We start from the raw sequence: 20,110 nt of genomic DNA, 5'->3' as shown, positions 1-20,110 counted from the left end.
ATTAAATATTTCTGATTCCCTCTCGTCTAACATTTTGAGGTCATTTTTGAGATGGCCGCTTTGCATTACTCCTGTTTTTTTAGCGGATCCCCATTAGCACCCAAAAAGCGGTTACTAGTCGTAATGAGGTCCTACTCAAGACAACAACCACAAAATGTACACATTTAAATTGTGCAGTTTCGATCAATGAAATTACTCCCTAGGTAAAGCAACCAACAGAACTGTATAACTATGATTAAACAACAAAAAACAAGAGGACAAAACAACAAGGCAAAAAGGTACCGAAACTGCTGTACACATAAAAAAATCTGATTTTTAATTGAACATTTGTGATTGGCTTTCAGAGGGAGCTCTATATCTAGTCTCTTTGATGTCGCCAGTTGTGTCAGTCAGCTGTGTGTTTAGCTGTTACAGACCTGCTCATATGTGTAGTCCATCTGACAGACAGACGCGTGGTGGTCGCAGCCTGGGACAGCGTTTAGCGGCCGACATATGTTGATGTAGTACTTCTTCAGGTTGTTGGGTTCAGACAAATCCAAGACCTCCCAGTTGCTGCTGGAGGTGGAGCGTGACAAACTGGAGGAAGAAGAAGATAAAAAGAAAGTGAGGAAGGGCAGGATGGTTACATTAATGTGTCCTAGTTCATATTTTATTTTCTCTTGATTTTGTGTGTATGTATTCCCCTGCATTACCTGGATAAGTCGTACTGCTCAAGAGTTTCTGGATCGGTCACCAAACACTCATGAGGCCTCTCAGGACATGCGTAGGATGTATACCAGTGGAAGTTATAGGTGTAGTTGTCCTCAGCCTGCGTTTATAAGACAAGATGAATGATGGTGATGTATATAATATAGAGACAACAGAAGGCCACAAAGAAAATGCTCAAACGCACAGACATGTATTGTAAAGCAAAACAATAAGGGGAAAGAGGAAGGAAGTGTACCTGGAATTCGGGTATTCCAGCTCCAGCTTTTGGGTCACAGAGGAATGAGATGAGTGTGGATCTGAGAGTGTGTTCTTTGTTGTTGTAGCGGGAGCCGTTACTGTAGGTCAGCAGGATCAGGCCGTCGTAATACGACAGACGGGAGTTCGCTTCTCCGAGACTCCAAGAACTGTAGAATCACAACAGTGTTAACTTTGTTAACTAAAACTATAACAGAAAATGTTCATCAACAACTTGTTTTCCATGACTAAGATGAGACGATGACGAGCTAAAAACAGATCTTTCCTAATAAAAACTACGACAAAATGTTTTGTTTTCAGCAACAAGAAAGGAGGGGACTAAAATCTTAGTGATGGGCTGTTGGACATTTAAAATGTATCACGTTTTCTCCCAATTGTACATCTATTTCTGTTAAAATGTCATGTATCCCTATTCCTAATCCTGAACAGAGATCTATGTCAGAGCCTGCCCTGTGCTCCAAGTCGTACTTGAATGTTGATATAGAGTCAAAGAAGATAAAGAAATAGTTCATTCTGTTCTAAAATTTTTTAATTTTTTCTCTCATAAAAGTTACAAAAAGAATGTACTATATTCATCAGGTATGGCAGCTGTAACATTCATAGCTAGCATAACACATTTCAAATGAAAGCAATGACTAAAAGTTAAGTAATGTGTTATTACCTTTCTTTGAATAAAACTGGAGTAAAGTCTTTTGAGTTGTTGCTGACTAAAACTAGACTAAATCTACGAAGAATAAAACTAACTAAAATGTGACTAAAAATAATAGACATTTTTGTTTAAAGACTAAGACTAAATCTAAAATTGCTGCCAAAATTTACACTGAATCACAATAAAGCTCAAGTTATCATACCATCCAAGCAGGTGGAGTCAATCTAATTCAGATTTCTCTTTACGTATTTTACAGAACATACACTAGATTGGAGGTGAAACTTTCTTCCAACTCTCTATCCTTTTGCGTCAGTCAGTTACACTTTTCATTCACTTGGTTACAAGACAGAGCATAATACAGACCGTGAGCAGCAGAACTGTGACCCAAGAAACCAAAGTAAACCTGACTGTGATGGTAAGAATGCAAGTTCAAATATCGAGCCTCCAAAACATCATATACACAAAGCAATTCCTCTGATTAAACAAGGTACTCCTATCTATTATATTTACTATATACATAATTATCTAACATTATCTGGGTACACTATACATAATGCTAATCAATAAGAGAATATCTCGTTAGATTTTTCTACTGATTTTTGTTATTTGGTGAGTTTTTATTTATTACTTATTGATCAAGATATTTTATCTGCTGGTGTTGCAATGAATATTATTTTGTTGTATTGCCATCGGGTGTCATGCCTGATGTCCTGCAGCTGTAACACAGGAATTTCCTGATTTGGGATCAATGAACTACATCCATCTATACATTTCACCCACACATTTGACAGGCAACTGCAATCCACCACAATGAGAAAAAACATTTATTTATTTTAAAGTCCTTCTTACCTTGTTTCAACCTGACATGCTCCGGCCTTTTCGGGACAGTTGGCAATGTTGACAGGACCACACACATTTATGAAGTAATCGTAGTTGCCACTGGTCAGGTTGTAGTAGCCGCCGTCTTTTTTGAGCGGCGACAAGTCGAAGGAAAGGTCTGCGGAGCAACAGAGGCTAGTTAGAGAGGAAGATTAAGTCAAAGAAGCTGACTCCCATCAGTGTTTGGCCTAGTGGTGCAGATTATGCAGCTACAGCTAGGTGGCAGCACAAGCACACTTTTTAATGATTCCCATGTGAGCTCAACAATTACATAATACAAAATGTATGGTCAAAGTGGAGCTGAAACAGTGACCTGGCAAATCAGGGTTTCCCCAAGAAGTTGATTGTAACAGGCAGAGGTGAGGACCATGGCCAGCTACAAATGAGAAGTCTTTGATGTTTTTTTAATAGGCCAAACTTAATCAAGACAATACATATCATATTAACTGAAAAATAATTGTTGGTTGTAACCCTAAAGGAAAGCCTGTTCATGATGACAAGATCACTGATCAGCTGAACAAAAATCAGGGTTTAAATACATGATAAATCTCTCCCTACTTGCTCTAAAGACTTTACTGGAAAACAGTAAAGACCTTTAATGTCATTTAATCGTTTTTCCACTGATAGACTTTCCCCATTAACGCTGTTGCCGTATCATCTTTCCTTCACAGCCGTGTTTATTTTTGTTCAAGTGAAATATTGATCAGAGAGAAACCACCCCGATAAAACGTTCTGTTTTTGTGTCATACCAGCCTGAGCGTCCTCCACCTTGCAGTCGTCTCCCTGCGTCTTCGAGAGGACGCAGGCGGCGGCGGTGTACCACTCCAACTCGTACTTACATCCATCAGAGGAAATGCTACGGAGGACGGGAGCGCTCTCCAGATCTCCTGCAAGAAGACAAGAAAAATGTGATAGCCGCAACAGCATCACAACCAAACAGATAACTTTTCTCCGGTCAGCCTACCTGGTTTGCACTTGAGTGTCAGGATGGTTTGGATCCTCGAGTTTTTATTGTCGCAAAAACTTCCTTCAGTATAGACCAGTCTAATGTCATTTCCTAGTTGAGCCTTATGGGGAGAGGAGAGGAAGCTGCCCAGACTGAAGTGCCTGTTTTCCTTATCTGAGGCAGAGAGACACAACTGATTATGTGCACTGTAATGATGGAATATGTCATCCATTTGTAAAGATAATTTGTTTAGATCCTAGTGGAGACTCTTACCCACGGCACAGATGGAGGCACTCATCGGGCAGCCAGCAGCAGCTCCCGACTGGATGACTTTGTGACAGACGTTCAGGTAGAAACGTGAGTCCGACCTCGGAGACTGAGCGTCCACAGCCTCCCAGTTCCCGCTGGAATCGGGCCCTGAAGCAACATACAGAGATGCAGAGGAAGGTGATTGTTCAGCAAGAAATGTTTCTTAACAACAGACTGAATGGAAAAGATTTAATATTGAGCGAACAATGACAGAACAAGTTGCTTTTTTGAGGACAAATATTGTAGAGGTAAGAACTTTAGCCCGAGCCCGAGCCCGACCCGGCCCGAAATTCGGGTCGGGTCGGGCCTAAAATGTCAATCATTACGTTCGGGTCGGGTTGGGCTCGGGCTTCTCTCTCGCTGACTTTTTTTAAAATAAATATATGTTTATAAAAATGTATACTAAAACGATGTGTGGACACTAAACTAAGGAATACTTGTTGTAAATAAATAATTTGGATAAAACAGAGAAGGCGGCGCTGTAAGGTAATTGCTATATAACTACTACTAAACAGGAGGCGCAGAGCAAGAGCACGCTTTGCGCACGGCTCACATTTCGTGAACGTAATCTTGAAATTTCGGGTTTGCTTCGGGCTCAGGCCTGCAAATCAAGTTAATTGGTCGGGCTCGGGCTGGGTCGGGCTTTAATGCCTGCGGGCCTGGGTCGGGTCGGGCTGGATTTTTTAGGCCCGATCTTACCTCTAAAATATTGACATTTCTCAAATGTCACATGAACATTTATCAGCAGGTATTTACCACTAAAGGGTTATGATTATATAGGTAATAGTAAACACATTTTAGAGATTTGTAAATCCTTACTGATTTCTCTAGGATATGGAGTGATTTTAACATTACCTGCACTTGTGTTTGCAGCGCTTTCGGAGCTGTTAAACTCACCAGGGTATCTTGTGAGGGCTGAAAGGTCGTAATGTTTGTTTCCATCCCGGACTCGACACAGCAGATCCTCCTTCTCCTTCACGCAGGCGAACGCCGTCTCCCAGTTGAAATAATAAGTGCAGTCTGTCTCAGCCACAAAAACTGGAATTCCACGCCCACCATGGGCTGCAGAAGATGAAGATGAATTAATTTAAGTTCTGAAACCATTCCTACTATTCATGAATTTTGAATACATTAAGAAATCTATAATCTACAAGTTTAAAGGAAAAATATCTCAATGTCTCTACATGTGTGATTAAAAGTATTAAAAATAATATGCACTGGACATTGATAAGGAAACAAGGGAACAGCAGACAAGTCATATTTTTCCTTATTTTGACGTGTAAATGTTAATTTTTTAAATGTACTAACAAAAATTAAATGAATCCTGTCCTTGATTAATCTTACTTTAAGTGAGTATGCAGAACAAAATGTATGTACAGAATTTAGGAAGAGCTTGTTTTGATGACAGCGTCCTTCATTATCTGCCATTGTGTAATTCCTGATTCGACCACTGGATGGCTCCGAAGTAAAAGAAATTGTGAAAGTTAAAAATGAAAGGGCAAAACTTCTCTGTCTCACAAGCAGTCTTGTTGCACTCAAAGTTGATGATGGTCATTCTCTGGAAGCCGGTGGAGCACTTGGCGCCATCTGGGTAGATCAGACTCAGATCTCCATCTGAGTAACTGATGATGAAAAGATAAACACGGGGGTGAAAAAAACAGGGTTGTAAGGTGACAAAGTATTGAAAATTTGGATATACTGGAGATTGCTCATAAATAAAATCTAGACCGTTATACTGTTGGGTGTTTCTCCATTTCTGGATAATGGAGTCAAAATATCAAAGAAAAATTCAGGCCACCTCAAAATGTGGGAATCACATCAATCACGATGTTTGAAGAAGACACATTGACGTTTGTTTGGCAGGTTTTACTGATTCATCAGATCATGTTTGTCTCTTTTTTCTCTGTTGTTTGTTTGTGGACTTCATTACATGGACACAAACAGATAACAGAAAGTTTTGGATGCCTCACAAATGGGAGTTGGCTGCCAGTGCGTTGAACTAAAGTTGAGCAGCCATGCGTGTTAATGTGGAGTCTGTTCTGCAGTTTGGGTTTATATCACAACAGATTGACCCACAACATGTAAAATGTTGCTTTCATTGACACCGAAACACGACTGTGTACATGCGACCAAAGTTTCTGACGTGTCAAAAATCCATCCAAGCCAGATCGTTGATTGTTCAGGCATTTAATTGGGGTTTGTGGCCTCCCTAAAACTGCTTCTCAAACAATGGCCAATCCAGCAGAAATTTGACCAGTTTCAAAAATTTGTCAGGGGTGACCGAATCCTTACAGTGTCTGCCCAACATAATGTGCTACAGCATATTTGAAATACCATCCAGCCACAAAATGTTCACCATGGTGGGAAACAGATTTTAAAAACCTAAAGCGGGTAAATAGTTCAATGAAACACTGTTTATTCACACATTACCGTAGCGTCTGGTTCTTATATTTTCCAGCCACCTTCTTCACCTCTCCGGACTTCTTCACCTGGCAGGACGATATGTACTTGTCCTCGCCACATTCTGTGGTTGGGATTTTTCCACACACGTTCAGGTAGTAGATGTAGCTTTCGTCACCATCGCTGGGCCCAGAATGTGAGTAGTACGGAATATCTGAGGCTGTGAACACAAAACCATTTGTCCGCAGACTTATTAATATCTTCTTACTGCAGGTATCAAAGGGACATGTTAAATTAATGCATTATAGAGATAAAAAGTCAGGTGAGGTTTCATAGTGAAAAAAACATTTCTGGAGCTTCAAAGCAGAACAGTGTTGCAGCATTCTCCTGAAACTCCAAATAGTTTTTCTGGTGTAATCCAAATCTCTGGGAGTCTAAAGATCCAAAATTGATATGAAAAGATGTTATTTACATATTTTTTTTATGACCCAAATATTTACTGTAACTGCTAAACCAAAGAAGTCGAATGTCAAGGGTGCAAATAACATCTTTACATTTGGGATCTCAAGGCTTCCAGAGGCTTGGATTACACCAGATGAATTGTATGGAGCCATTCTATGGTTTTTCCACACACAAAACAAGTCCCTATCTAGTCCCTACAGCTTCAGTTGTTACGAGTTACAACTTTCCATCAACATGATGATGAGAAGATGATGACTCATTTTTGGGTGAACTGTTCCTTTAAGTAAAAGAAGCTTATGAGTTTAGACGTAACATTCATAGTAAAGACGATCTTTGTGTTTTATCACATGTAAGTTTCTCCAAGAAAATGAATAACAGTATTTCCAATAATGAGGAACTATTTCTTTAAAGATAATAAAGATGGGGAAAAAAACACTGACAGCATTCAGCTTCACCAGGAGATACATTACTTCTAGTAAGACTGTCCACATCATGGAACACAAGTATCATACATGAACCGTGACAAGAAGTGGAAAAAGATTTTATTCTATTTCTAACAATGAGCTGGCAAAAATCTGGAAGGGCATTAGTTTAGTCATGAAGCTACTTCCTCTAACTGGGATATAAAAAGCACAAGTATGAACCAATAACTCTCGTGGCTCAAATATTTAGTCATGTATAATATGAGAGATGGAGCTTTAGTTTGAGTCTTAGTTTCATGTGCCAGTACCTGGTTAGCTGCAGTATCCAGTTTGTTGCTTTCATGTATATTGAAGGAGGAAACACCTCCTTCTTTGCTTGTGTGTTTTACCGTGTACGAACCAGTTTAAAGAATGAGGATGTGTTTGCATAGTTACAACATTTTGGCTGCCAATCCTTTTCAAAAGACATTTATTCAATGTATAAAAATGTCAGAGCATGGTTCTCAAATATGAATTGCATAGAGACCTTCTGCCAGGCTGAAAAATTGCTGCTTGGACAAGATATCAGGGCTTTTCGTTCCTTTTATAATTAATTGGTTTCAACTATGTACACTCTGAAGCTATTAAAAAAAGAAAAAAAGAAATCTACCCCTCCTCTCTCTCCATTATGCTGTCCAAGTTTAGTAAAGTAACACCACTGAGATTGTTTGCCTCGGGAACAGCAGCTTTTCCCTCATTGTGACAGGAAGCAGTCACAGTTACTATCAGTCTAGTGACTTAAGGCTTCTCAGATACACTCAGAGCTCAGGATTCTTACTACAGGATCTGATTTGTGTAACAGTTTAATTTTTTGTGTGTGTTTGTGTTAAATTTTTTTGTAAAAGGCTCCATGTTGGCATTCTTACTAGGGCAGGGAAATTTAAAAAAATAACAAAAGCTTGAGTGAAAAATATAAAAGAAATTAATGTGTGGGAAAGATGTAACAACAAATAGTCTGGGGGTCTTGACTCATGGGCTGGACCTTTGAGATCCCTGCTTTAGAAGAGAAAATACTTACGGCCCAAGGTGAGGGGTGTCAGGTCGATGGACATGTCATGCTGTTCGCTGGTCAGTTTGCAGTTGTTGCTCTCCAGGTAGTCTCTGTGACAGGCGTATTCAGTCACCCAGTTCACCTCGTAGCGACAGTTAATCTCTGCGGTCATCTTAGGAGTGCTGCCCTGTGAAGCCAAATCACACTTTCAGAAAAGCTTCTGGCACATACAGTAGAAAAGCATGAAAACCAGGTTAAAGTAAAAACAACGAGTGTGTGTAAGCTACCAAATGTCTGCTTGATGGACAGATGAAGGTGATGGTGACTGCGGGAATGTGTCCATTGCAGAATTCGGGAGGAGTCACATCGGAGCTGGCTTCATACTTTAACATCAGTCTTAAGAAAAGAGGAGACAAGTGAGTTTAACAAACTAGCCAATTACTGATTAAAAGTACTTTCTCCTTTCAAAATTACATTTCAGTTGGTTAAATAAAAAATGTATCTTTTGACTGATACAGGTTACTCTGCAGCCATGTGTGATAAAGATTTTGGAATAAAAATAAACAGAACATCAGCAAATTCTGGACAATAACTGACCAACCTTTAAAATTATTCAAGTAAATATACAATCAAAGCAACAGAATAAAAGACATGCCCAGAAGAGGCTGAATTCAGGAAGTAGATACCTGTCACTGGAGACCAGCTCCAGCTGTTTGGAGGGAGCGCCTATGTTGTAGGAACCCTGTCTGGTGACCAGACATGCTGCAGATCCTTCAGGACAGGACATGTCTGGACCATCTGAGAGAACATGAGAAAGGATTTAAATAAGAAAAAGAAAAGGAAGCTTGTAAATAATAGAATATCAATTGATATCAAATTGAACATACATACAGCAGCTTGCAGTAATGCTCAAGATACAGTACTATCATTCTTTTGTCAACGCTCTTACCCATGTATCTATTCTCAGGATTTGCATTCATTGTCTTTTATTTATGTTTTGTAGATATGTTTATAACAGCATTTTGTATATTCTAAATGTCTGTGCAGCACTTTGTAAACTTGTGCAATATCAATAAATTTACTTGAAGCCACTCAAATAACGTTGTCGCTATTGTAAGCATTATTTCTTTTCCATCATTTATCAGAGCATTGCTGATCTTGTAATCATGTCCATGTGGTCAGTAATTCTAAGTACTTCCAAGGATACTCACTGAGGCTTCTGCAGATGTTGATGTAGAAGTCGATACTGTCATCACCATCGTCCACCAGATAGCCGTCACTCACTTTGATCAGAGGGTTGAGGTCGTGCTTCTTACCGTCAGAGTCGAACACGTAACAGGGCACCTTGACACAGAGGAGGCAGCTTCAAACTGCAGCACTTGCATATTAAAATAATCACATTAAGCTGCATTCAGAGAGGGAAATGGAGGGTTATGGAAGAAGAAGAAAATGATAGCCAACTATGTTGATAATCTATCAATAGTTTCAGTCATTTTTCAAGCAAAAAATGTGAGATTATTCTCTGTTTCCATTTTCTGTTTGAGGATTTGATGGTTTTTTTCTCTCTTATTTGATAGTAAATTATGAGTCTTTGGGTTTTGGACTGTTGGTTGGACAAAAGAAGCTATTTGAAAGTGTCACTTTGGGCTCTGGAAAATTCTGATGAGGGTTATTATTAATTTGTTGACATTTCACAGACAAAAAAATAGTAAGTAAGTAAATACTCTAAACCCTAACCCTTTCAGCTACCTGTACTTTACTTACTGTATTTATTTTTTCTGACAACTTCTGATTCTTCCTACCTACGTTTGAAGACAAATATCTGATTTTCATCCTCACGTTTTTCAAAACAGGCTTGTTACTTTCATTTGAATGCAGTTGGGGGGAATAATGGATTACTTTTATTTTGCATCATTGCACGCAGCCTTCCCACCATCACAAGACTGATTTCAACCTCTTTTCTCGGTTCGTTGCTGTGCTTGGGACGCTATACCAACCCAAAATGTCTGTAACTGATGTCCTGGGAATGAGACTCAACAATCAGTTATCTTTGCATTGCATTTAGGAACACCAGACTGTTACGGAATTTTAATTAGTGAAAAATACATTTTGAAAAACACAAAAATACTTTTTAAAATCCAAATAATTTCATTTTGTTTCATCTGACCAACATACACATGGCTCTGTTGCTCTGATCCAACAGATAATTGTTGCTAACAGAGCAAGTTTAATTCATTTCACACATTCTTTCAGTTATTCCACATTAAGCTCACTTTCACAGATAAAAAAACATGCTATAAATATGCTGTAAACTCTGTACAGCCTCACAACGAATGGAAAGACGACGTCCAGTTCCTCTTAAAGCCCTCTGGCTCATTGTTTCTATTGCACCTTTAACAGCCGCGGTGTCAGTTTTGCGCACATAAAACCTCAGAATCGCCCATCAGATGTTCCACCACATACCTCCTTTTGCGGTTTGAATCTGTCATTCTTGCAGGCGGTGTACGTCCTCCACTCAAAGTAATGCACACACTGAGACACAGCAACAAACTCTGGGGTGCCCTGCAGCACACAACACAGGAACATGAGTCAGACAGAGAGTTTCAGGATGAGAACAGTGACTAAATCATTATTGAGCTGTGGAATAAGCAGAAGCGAGACAAGGCCACAGAACAATGTGTACCATGAAATCAACAATTTAACATGCAGGTAAATAAAGGGAAGGGATAATTAGAGAACCAATAGATGGCTAATGTGTCACTTTTTCTCGAATAATACAAACAGATATTACACATTTTATCAATATTAAAACTGGAGTAGAACGCTTCCTCAAAATCCAGTTCATATTAATGTTTAACTTAACAGTTAGTCCCCACATTTACAGTTTAGGGCCTGAGTACAATCTGCTGATGGAGTGGTACAAGGTTCAGTGCTCGCTCCAGAACACTTGTAGAGGGAGGAAGTGTGTTTATCATTCCAACCCTTCATCCAACAGGAATTCTTCTTTCACAAGACACATTTTGATCCATGTTTAGAGATTTCAAGTGTTGTGTGAGACATCGAAGACAGTAATTTTGAATATAAACAATGCACATTTTAAACATTTAAGACTGCTTTGCAAACGTCTTATGAGAAAGTGACAAATATAATCTGCTGAAAGACCTCAAGGACATTAAGAATGCTGTTGTTGAGAGACTGACAACACTACATGGTGCACCACACATAGCAGACTGATTAAAGCAACATTATGAAACTTTTTACTGTGAAATAACAGCTCTGATTGTTGTTACAAAACTTTAATAAAAGCTACTTTCATTTCTCCATTTCACAGCTTGTAAAATGAAAACCCAGCATTGATCATCTTTTGTGGGAACAGAAAACTTGTCTTTGACACTTGACAGGATATGATGCATTTCGATGTCAACCTACCACTCAGCCTCCCCTCAAACCGCAGACACACATAGTAATGACTCAAGTGAGCAGAAATACATGGCAGCTGACTGTCATTGACCTAAATCACTTCTAGATTCACTTCCATTCCATTGTAGCTGACAGCAGATGTTTCTGGTATCCAATAAATGTCATTTTAGCATTTTTACATTAGTTGCAGAAAAAGAAGACTAATCTTAAATTCACCTCAATGAAATATGTGGGAATTGAAAACACAAAAAGATTGAGAGGTTTTAACTTTTTTTTTTTTAGAGTCCAACACTTCAGCAAGTCACCTACTGATCACAAGTAACTGACTAAAAACAGCAAAGCACACTCACATTTCTACAATATAACCCATCAGAGAAAGTGCACTTTCATTGTGGAACTTAACGCTCAGCAAAAATTCAAATTTTGCTCCTCTGTAACACGTTCAAAGTGTCAGGAATGACTTGCATTAAACTGTTTAGTAAAACTCAAAACAGTCTTGCAAATAGCCTTGTTACAAATTTACATTCATTCATCCAAAACCTAAAATGCTTCCGGAATGCTTCCATCGCCCCAGCTTTGTCTTTGGGCTAGGCAGATTGTCTTCAGGCAGGGCTGCCTCTCCATAGACAAAAAGCTAGAATAATTCAGTTTTTAGCAAGGCGTTGTTTGCCACCACTGCTCATAGAGGGGCAGCCTGCCTCAGTAAATCCAGCCTGTCCGGCTACTCTAACCCAGAGACACTCTGGCAGTGAAAATGAGCAGCAGCTGGCCAGTCAGGAGGGACTGCAACAACTGAAGAGGATGGTGTATTTACTGGGGAAACTACAGGTCACAGGCCCTGTGAACACTAAGCACCTGTAAAGTGCGACTGTAAGTGCCCCTAAATATTCTTATTTGACAGGTTCTTTATTTGAGAAATTGCATTATTAAACCTGTGATGACTTTTAAACACAGACACTAGTGGTCCTGGAAAGCACTCTTTTATTGTTTATTATATACATGTGTTGCGCAGCAGACGGTAATGAAAGGTCTATTTTCAAATACCTTGGAATACAGTCTCTGACAACCCCTCCAGTCACAACCCTGCTTCTCTAACCTTTAAACCACCACTGCCCATCATTTGTTAGACAAAACACAGCTCTTGAAAAAGCACACATCATCCATTCAAAAACATGTTCTTGTGTGTTTGAGTCTCACCATGGTTTTCCCACACTGGAAGCTGATGCTGCTTTGAATGTTGTTGTCACTTCCTGGACATTTTTGCGTGCTATTGAAGTCCAGCACCCTGCCAGAGAGCCGATGCAGGGACAGATCACCTACAAATTCAAGACAGAGGAAATTACAGTCCATTAATATGGGTTTCAGTCTTCTGGTTTTCTAATAAAATAATTAGCAATAGAGGAAAGAGACTATTACAGAGAGTAGATCTAATAATTTCCATAAACCGAACCACACTAAGTTGGTTTAAATCATATTTATCAGACTGATTTTATGAGTTAACAATGAATTCTCCATATAAGACAAATGTAGTCCAGGGTTCAGTGAGGTTCTGTGCTTCGACCAATTCCATTCACCTTATCATTAAGAAAAACTCCTTTACAGCTTCAAGGTTTATTTCATTTATTAATTAGTCTATGGAAAAAAAAAATTGACAGCTGACTGTTTTAATTATTATCAGCCAAAAACATCTGGTGGTTCCATCTTAATAAATAAACAGGATTTGTAGCTAAATCTGCAGATTAATCTATTATAAAAATTCTATTGTAATGCAGATGATACAGAATTTTATCTATCAATCAAGTGAGATGAAACAAATGAATTAGCTAAACTTCAAGCATGCCTTGAGGACATGAAGGTATTTGGCTCAATATGCCTCCAAGTGAAAAGTTATATTAGTTCAGGATAGGTCCTTGAACTGCCACATCAAACATTTCAGGGACTGCCTTTAACACATAAGCTTCATTGCAAATATCAATCATGACTTCTGTTATGATGTGGCATTATATAAACAAATATGAATTATCCCCACACGCACACACACATGCTCTTGTTCTCAGACAGGGTTTCCCTGAATGTCACTGTCGCAGACAGTCAGGCAGAATAATGTCTTAACCCAGCAACCTCCACTGACCTGCTGCTCTGTAAACACAAGATAAACCTTTGAACCATAATAACCTGACCCTGCTGCCAGAACAGAGTCATCATGTATCATGTGAATAGAAACAGACAGCAATGGGAAATGTTCTGCGACTGCAAATCATCCAAGACAGGGGCAGTAAACTAAATGCATAGCAGGTAAGCCTCACTGGTGTCTGTAAATGTGTGACCAAATACACAGCTGTAACAAATGGAAATTCACACAATCAATAAAAATGTCAATGAATGATCAGTTTCCTTCTCTCTGCAGGCCCAACAATCAAAAATAAGATAAACAGACACTTAAGATGCTGATCAAATGTTGTTGTCAATGTTCACTGAAGCACTCCAACCTTAGCTGCCTTTAAATGAACTCTACTCATGTATCTGCCTTTGTTCATGTCCTCTTCCTCATCCTCTTAGTTTTGTTTTGTTCCTATTTCACTTTCTTTTCTGAGAGCCCGTCTGGAAAGGCCTGCTGAGAAGGGACAGAAACTCGCACAAGCTTTTAAAGTGTGTGTGTGTGTGTGTGTGTGTGTGTGTGTGTGTGTGTGTGTGTGTGTGTGTGTGTGTGTGTGTTTGTGAGTGAATGAGTGCTCTCTGCCCTCTGATTATAGCAGGACTGTTATCACAAAGCAACCATAAAGGAATGTAACTGAACAACACTGTGACCTACTAACACAAAAACAACTTCCCTACAGTAGGCACGACTGTCTGAGTCAGTTGGGAAACACCGCTCATGTTCTTGCCTGTTGTACTGCTTCAGATTAAATACCCACTTACAGTTTTTATCATATTTTGGCAGTATTATGTCAGTTTGCAAATGCACTGAGCACAAAAATAAGGACCGATGAAGTGGATTAAGCAGCATGATGGTTTTTACCATCACTGTTCTGGACATTTTGATTAGATAAAGTTGAGACTTGGACCTGATTAAATGATTAGCTGATCAGAAAATGTATATTTCAGTTACATTTTCAGCTTTCAGTGGCTTACACTATCAACAACTTTCATGTGTTAATAGACTTTTCTGAAGCAAATACTGATTGCATGGTGGCATGGCTGTTGGAAAATGGCCATAAATGTTCAGCCACAAACTTTGCTTTCACTATGTTTTTGGGGGGGTTTTTGGCATTGGTTTCCCTTGTCACTATTCAACGGTAAAAAAAACTTTAATAACCATAGAAACTCTACGATGTAAGAGAAAAATAACCCACTGATTGAGAAGGCAGAGATCATGAGAAGAAGAGATGGAGTGATTGAAACTGAGGTAAAATGGACACGCATTCACTTGATTCACACGTTCCAGTGTAGTGTCAGAGTTTGTTCCCCCGCTGATATGTGTTTCTCTTACCACCTGGACTTGAGATTGTTCAGAGCTGTTATTTCTTCTACCCCATCAGGAAGTAACAAAAACCTGCCTACTCATTACAACTGAGGTGCTCCATCTGCCTTTTCACAGCGCTGAGATCATGATTTTTTAGGTTGAATTGGGATTCTTACTGTTGTTTTTTGCTTTGGACAGTGGCCAGGCTGCTAGCAGTAGCCATGATACTAACGCTGTTTTTGTAACAGTGGCACCAACAGTATTAACACAGGGAAACGCTTGGAGGGGGAAAGTTAAAAAGTTGTCTGTAATTTAAGTATTAAAAAAGTACTCATCTGGCAGAATGGACAGTCTTTTACAGTAGGATCACAAGTATGAGACCATTTCTCACAATACTTCTATTTTACATTTGTTTCCAATGTAAGATCAATATCAGTGATAATATCGGCTGAACAATTTGAGTGAAAAGTTCAATCTTTGTAAAATGACCATGTATTTCAGAGTATTTTTGGCATGTACACATTATGCTTAAGCATGTAATCAAGATGGCATGGATTCCACAAGTTTGTATAACCTGCTGACTCATGTTGCCCCAGCATGATTTCACTGTGGTCCCTTAGGCTTCTTGTGACATCACAGAATGCTTGGCTTTTTTCAGCCTTCAAGTGCCCCATAAATGTTCAAGTGGGCTGAGGTCAAGTGACTGTGGAGGAAAGTCCGTGACAGTCAGGACTCCTTGGTCCTCTTTGGCATTCAAGTAGTAGTAGGAAAAGGTATGATACTGGCTACTTGCTTGCTTGCTTACCTATTCATTCAGTAACGGTTAGATTATAGCCAATAAATAGAAATGTTAAAACAAAGACAAATTACGACAATGGACGTACTAAGCACAGCATCCATGCATCAATCAGGAACAGTAGGCAGCTATATGTGGTTCGCACAACAAATACAGAAAATAAGAATAAGAATTGGAAGAAGCTTGTTCTGCCTCTCAGCAAGCAATACATCCGCTATACATCATGCGTCCTTACTTTCGTCTTGTGCGATAATAAACTGATCATCTCTTGTGGACTGTTGGTCAAACAAATCAAGCAATCTGAAGACATCACCTCGGACTTTGTGATTACTTTGTGTTACTTTTCACTACTTTCTCAACAGAAAAGAACACAAATCCAAAACGCAATCAGAAAACCTGCAGAAGAAATAAATGCTGGATGTAGCACTAATTTCAGCGAGGTGGGACCAAATGTGATCAAGACAGGAAAACAAGCTGACAACAGCTGCTGATCTCCATAAAAGCGCAGACGACAAACTTTCCACTTCTACAGTGAGGTGAGCGTTTCGTTACTCCAGGGGTTTTGATTTGAGGAAGTAGAAGAGACTTGAATGTCAGAGCGTGAGGATCGATCACGTGTGGTTTGGAAGCACAGCCAACCAGACAGCATGAATAGAGCCTGAAGCAAACAGTACACAGAGAGTGAGAGAGAGCAGAGCAGAGCAGAGCAGAGCGTGAGATTTAGTCTGTTTGTGTTTGAGGGCGTTTATGCTGGATGATGTGTTCCTGGGTCATGTGGTCAGTCATGATTAAACTGCAAATCATCTGACCGGGCTGCTTCTTGTTTCACCTCTCACTTCTTTCACTTTCATATATGATCTTCCATCTTCAATAAAATAAGATGGTAACAAACCCTCCCAACAACATGAGTCTGCAGTCTTCAGCCCAAAGCAACATGGCTCTTTGTCACCCTTGGAAATCAGAGCCTGATGACACACACTGTGGCAGAGAGCTACCAAACACCAATTTGCTACACTGGGAAGGTCATGACCTCAGACTGCAGGACGAGTTGTTGTTGTGGGACTCTGAAATACCTCTGTCTGGCAGCCTGTCTTCTTTAGAAAGGTCACGGCCAAAATCAGAGACGGCGATGTGACTAAAACTGAGAAACAGCCCCAAACAGGAGCAGGAAGTCTTGTGTTGAAATGTACATGATCTTTAGCAAAAAGTGACGTGTTATTGATATTATATTAATAGCTAATGACATGTGACACTTGGCAGATGGTCTGGTGTTACGACACAGCATGAACTGTGTGACTGCAAAAGTGTTGACTCTGATCACAGGGAAAGTTTCAACATGTTACCGCTCTGTACACACTTTCAGATGATTCATTGATTAGTACATGGAAGGAATATTAATCTCCAGTTATAGCGATTAATGACATTTATGATAGTAATCGAAGAGTCTTTGGGTTTTGGTTTTTGAATGTTGGTTGGACAAAAGAAACAATCTGGAGAAGTCACTGAGCTCTGGGAAATTTTGATGAGCTTTTTTTTATTTGCCATTTTATAAATTAAAATGATTCAGAAAAATGAGTTATAGATAATTATCAAATTCCCAATCAACTTTGCTGTTTAAGTACTCTGATATAATTTTAGACAATAAAGTTTGTTATCGAAATACAAATATCTAGCCGCCATTACATCTTTGTTTGATAACCACATTTGTGTTAAATCCCTGAAAATAACATCTGTGGTTACCAAAGGCTGAAGATATTTACACGTTTTGTTCTACGACTTAAAATACATCATTGAATGTCCCACAATTTAATTATAAAACGCTTGGATGTCCAAAGTGTCTAAATGAGATTACGGAGGTTGTCAGGGAGATTAAACGTCATCACAGCAAACACAGAGACTCATCTACTCGATAGTCCCTCTTTATAGAAAATGTGTATTGTATTTGGGTAGTAGGATGCTTAATGGTGGTGACGTTAAGTCATGTGACTGTGATATAGTCCATTTATAACCAAACATCAGCTTTAAACTTCTAGTGATTTCATTCAGGCTTCAAAAATCAAAAAGTGGTGCTCATCTGTAAATATTATCAGTAAAGTCTCATAAACTTGTTTTAGTCACAGAGATAATTTTCGTTGATATTCCAATATCCAATTTAAAAATCCCAAAGGCTTTTTGTCAGGCCAATGCCATCGTCTGGGTAAGCCTATACCCTACTCTACTCCACTCTATTGCAAAAATTAGTATATACTGGCAGACAAAGATGTGAGAATTTTTTGCTTCCTAGTCAGGGATCGACATCAGCCCCAAAAATCATGTATTGGTGCAGCTCTAATCGACTGATGGTGAAAATAATGGGAATGAAAATAATCCTGTTACTCAATGATATGGAGAATTTCCACCGGAAAGCCTTGGCAGTAGAATAAACAGAAAATGAGCCACTGATAACTCAGTTACCCAGTGATCTAAGTGACTTCATTCAAGAAGGAAGTGGCACAATGAAATGGAAGTTTCCAGAGGACCCCCTTTATTTATTCACTCTATGAATGATGATTTGTATGGAGTAACACTATGTTGAACACGTGAACATGTGCGTAAAATGCATATTTCAATGACAAATGTGTGTCATGTTTTCTTTCCTTCTCTTTACCAAAAATGACACTGTTATTACCAATGTGTGTTTACGTTGGAGACGAAGAAAGAAGGAAATCAAAATGTAATCATTACAAGAACATTGTTGTTGCAGCCCTACATACTATGATTCATTCTGCAAAAAGCCTTTTTCAGAACGTCTCAAAAAGCATTACTAATGTGTCCATAGAGGAATGATAATGGAAGCAGCACAGTGATCCCCTGGTCCAACCGAACCTTTAATGAGTGTTTTTTGTGTTTCAAACTGTGGGGTGCTCCCAACAGGGGGCACGTCACTTGGATGGAAAAATGTGGAGCAGCACTGAAGTTGAATGAATCCGAATGATGTGGGAATAACCAACAATTCAAGAGGGACTTAAGCAAGTTTCATCCTGACAGCAGAACACAGTGTAATACGAGATGGAGAGATTTTGACAAAGATGAAAAAAGAAGTGAAGATCGACAAAAAAACAGATCAGATAGACCTCAGGTTTAGAAACAAAGACAAAGCCTAGCTTGCTCTTGGGTTCACTCAGACATTTCTGAATCTTCATTTGCACAATATTTCATAAAAACCCCCCAACATTTTTCCCAGATGTCTTAAAATGCTGAAATGAAACCAAAACCCAGACATGTTCAGCTCACTATCATAAGAAAACGAAAGCAGGAAATCTCAACATCTAAGAAGCTGTGGACAGCAAATGTTCAGTATATTTATTTGAAACGGTTACTCTTTTCATCACCTAATCATTGCAGCTTTCTTTATTTTCTCTGTAGTTTATGCTGATAATTTGTACACAGCTCTGTTGTAGCTAAATGGTGCCAGTCTGGCTGCCAGGCAACTTTATTTAATTTATTCTTCACAAAAAGTAAGTTGCTGACTGAATAAAAAATGTTCAAAAAACAATTTGAATCTAAATAATTCTGATATTACAGTTGTTTTTTTCTCATTTTGGTTGGTGGGTGGCACAATAAGTGCAGCTCCTCCCTGATTTACAGCTTGCAGTTAGGGGCAGATATGTGGATCATGCTGACACACAGCAGTAGCAGCAGATTCAGCCTCATCAGCACAGAGATCAGATCTGCTAAAGTATTGATAAAGCTCTGAAAGACTGATCTATACATCACCACTTCACTCAGCATTTACAAACCCCCTCAGTGGTCATGTCAGCAAAATATACCAGTTCACAGGTGACCACAGATCTGCTAAATGAGGCCAGACTGAGATCAACATGATGAAAACAGATCTACAGTAGATAAACAACTAAACAACACATTCTCCCTCAACTGTCCTAAAGAGCCATGAAATGTTCGATTTGCCCTATGTATCATATGACAACCAGACAGCAGAGAAGTCAAAGTAACAGTATGTCAGCTGACATTCAACTTGTAATTCAAAGACATGAAACAAGTGATAAGGATTTAAACAGAGCAGTATAATGGGCTTGGTGATTGTAAACTCTGATGTGTTAGGTGATTCTAGCCTGCACCTGCTCCAAACACTCAGCTTTTACCCTGTGGAACAACACAGCTGGATACAAGGCTGCAATATAAAAATTATAGCACTTCCCTCGATCAAACCTGGTTTGTCTCCTGGTGGGGAGAGAGGTGAAGAGGTGAAACAGGACTGGGAATCAATAACTGGTAACAATGTGCATGCAGCTCCCCAGGAAATATAATGTTAAGTGTTAAAAAACAACAAATTAAATTTGATCTGGATAAATAAATATTTGTATCTGAACT

At 39.1% G+C, this 20,110-nt stretch overlaps 1 protein-coding gene across 1 annotated transcript in view; it reads right to left on the bottom strand.

Annotated features, from left to right (window-relative positions):
• igf2r (insulin-like growth factor 2 receptor) overlaps positions 1-20,110 on the bottom strand; it is a 47,315-nt gene that overhangs the window by 23,472 nt on the left and 3,733 nt on the right. Inside the window, exons 3-18 of the mRNA XM_037085578.1 lie at positions 12,678-12,796; positions 10,524-10,622; positions 9,272-9,404; positions 8,747-8,858; positions 8,348-8,456; positions 8,088-8,247; positions 6,177-6,366; positions 5,265-5,368; positions 4,644-4,808; positions 3,711-3,854; positions 3,456-3,611; positions 3,241-3,378; positions 2,462-2,609; positions 944-1,112; positions 693-808; positions 417-576 (exon numbers count right to left, since the gene is read on the bottom strand). Coding sequence (XP_036941473.1) covers positions 417-576; positions 693-808; positions 944-1,112; positions 2,462-2,609; positions 3,241-3,378; positions 3,456-3,611; positions 3,711-3,854; positions 4,644-4,808; positions 5,265-5,368; positions 6,177-6,366; positions 8,088-8,247; positions 8,348-8,456; positions 8,747-8,858; positions 9,272-9,404; positions 10,524-10,622; positions 12,678-12,796 — 2,222 coding nt within the window. The remainder of the gene's footprint in view (positions 1-416; positions 577-692; positions 809-943; positions 1,113-2,461; positions 2,610-3,240; positions 3,379-3,455; positions 3,612-3,710; positions 3,855-4,643; positions 4,809-5,264; positions 5,369-6,176; positions 6,367-8,087; positions 8,248-8,347; positions 8,457-8,746; positions 8,859-9,271; positions 9,405-10,523; positions 10,623-12,677; positions 12,797-20,110) is intronic.

The sequence above is a fragment of the Acanthopagrus latus genome, chromosome 22, assembly GCF_904848185.1.
Source record: "Acanthopagrus latus isolate v.2019 chromosome 22, fAcaLat1.1, whole genome shotgun sequence".
NCBI classification, from domain to species: Eukaryota; Metazoa; Chordata; class Actinopteri; order Spariformes; family Sparidae; genus Acanthopagrus; species Acanthopagrus latus.
This window is presented reverse-complemented; position numbering and strand designations above follow the sequence as displayed.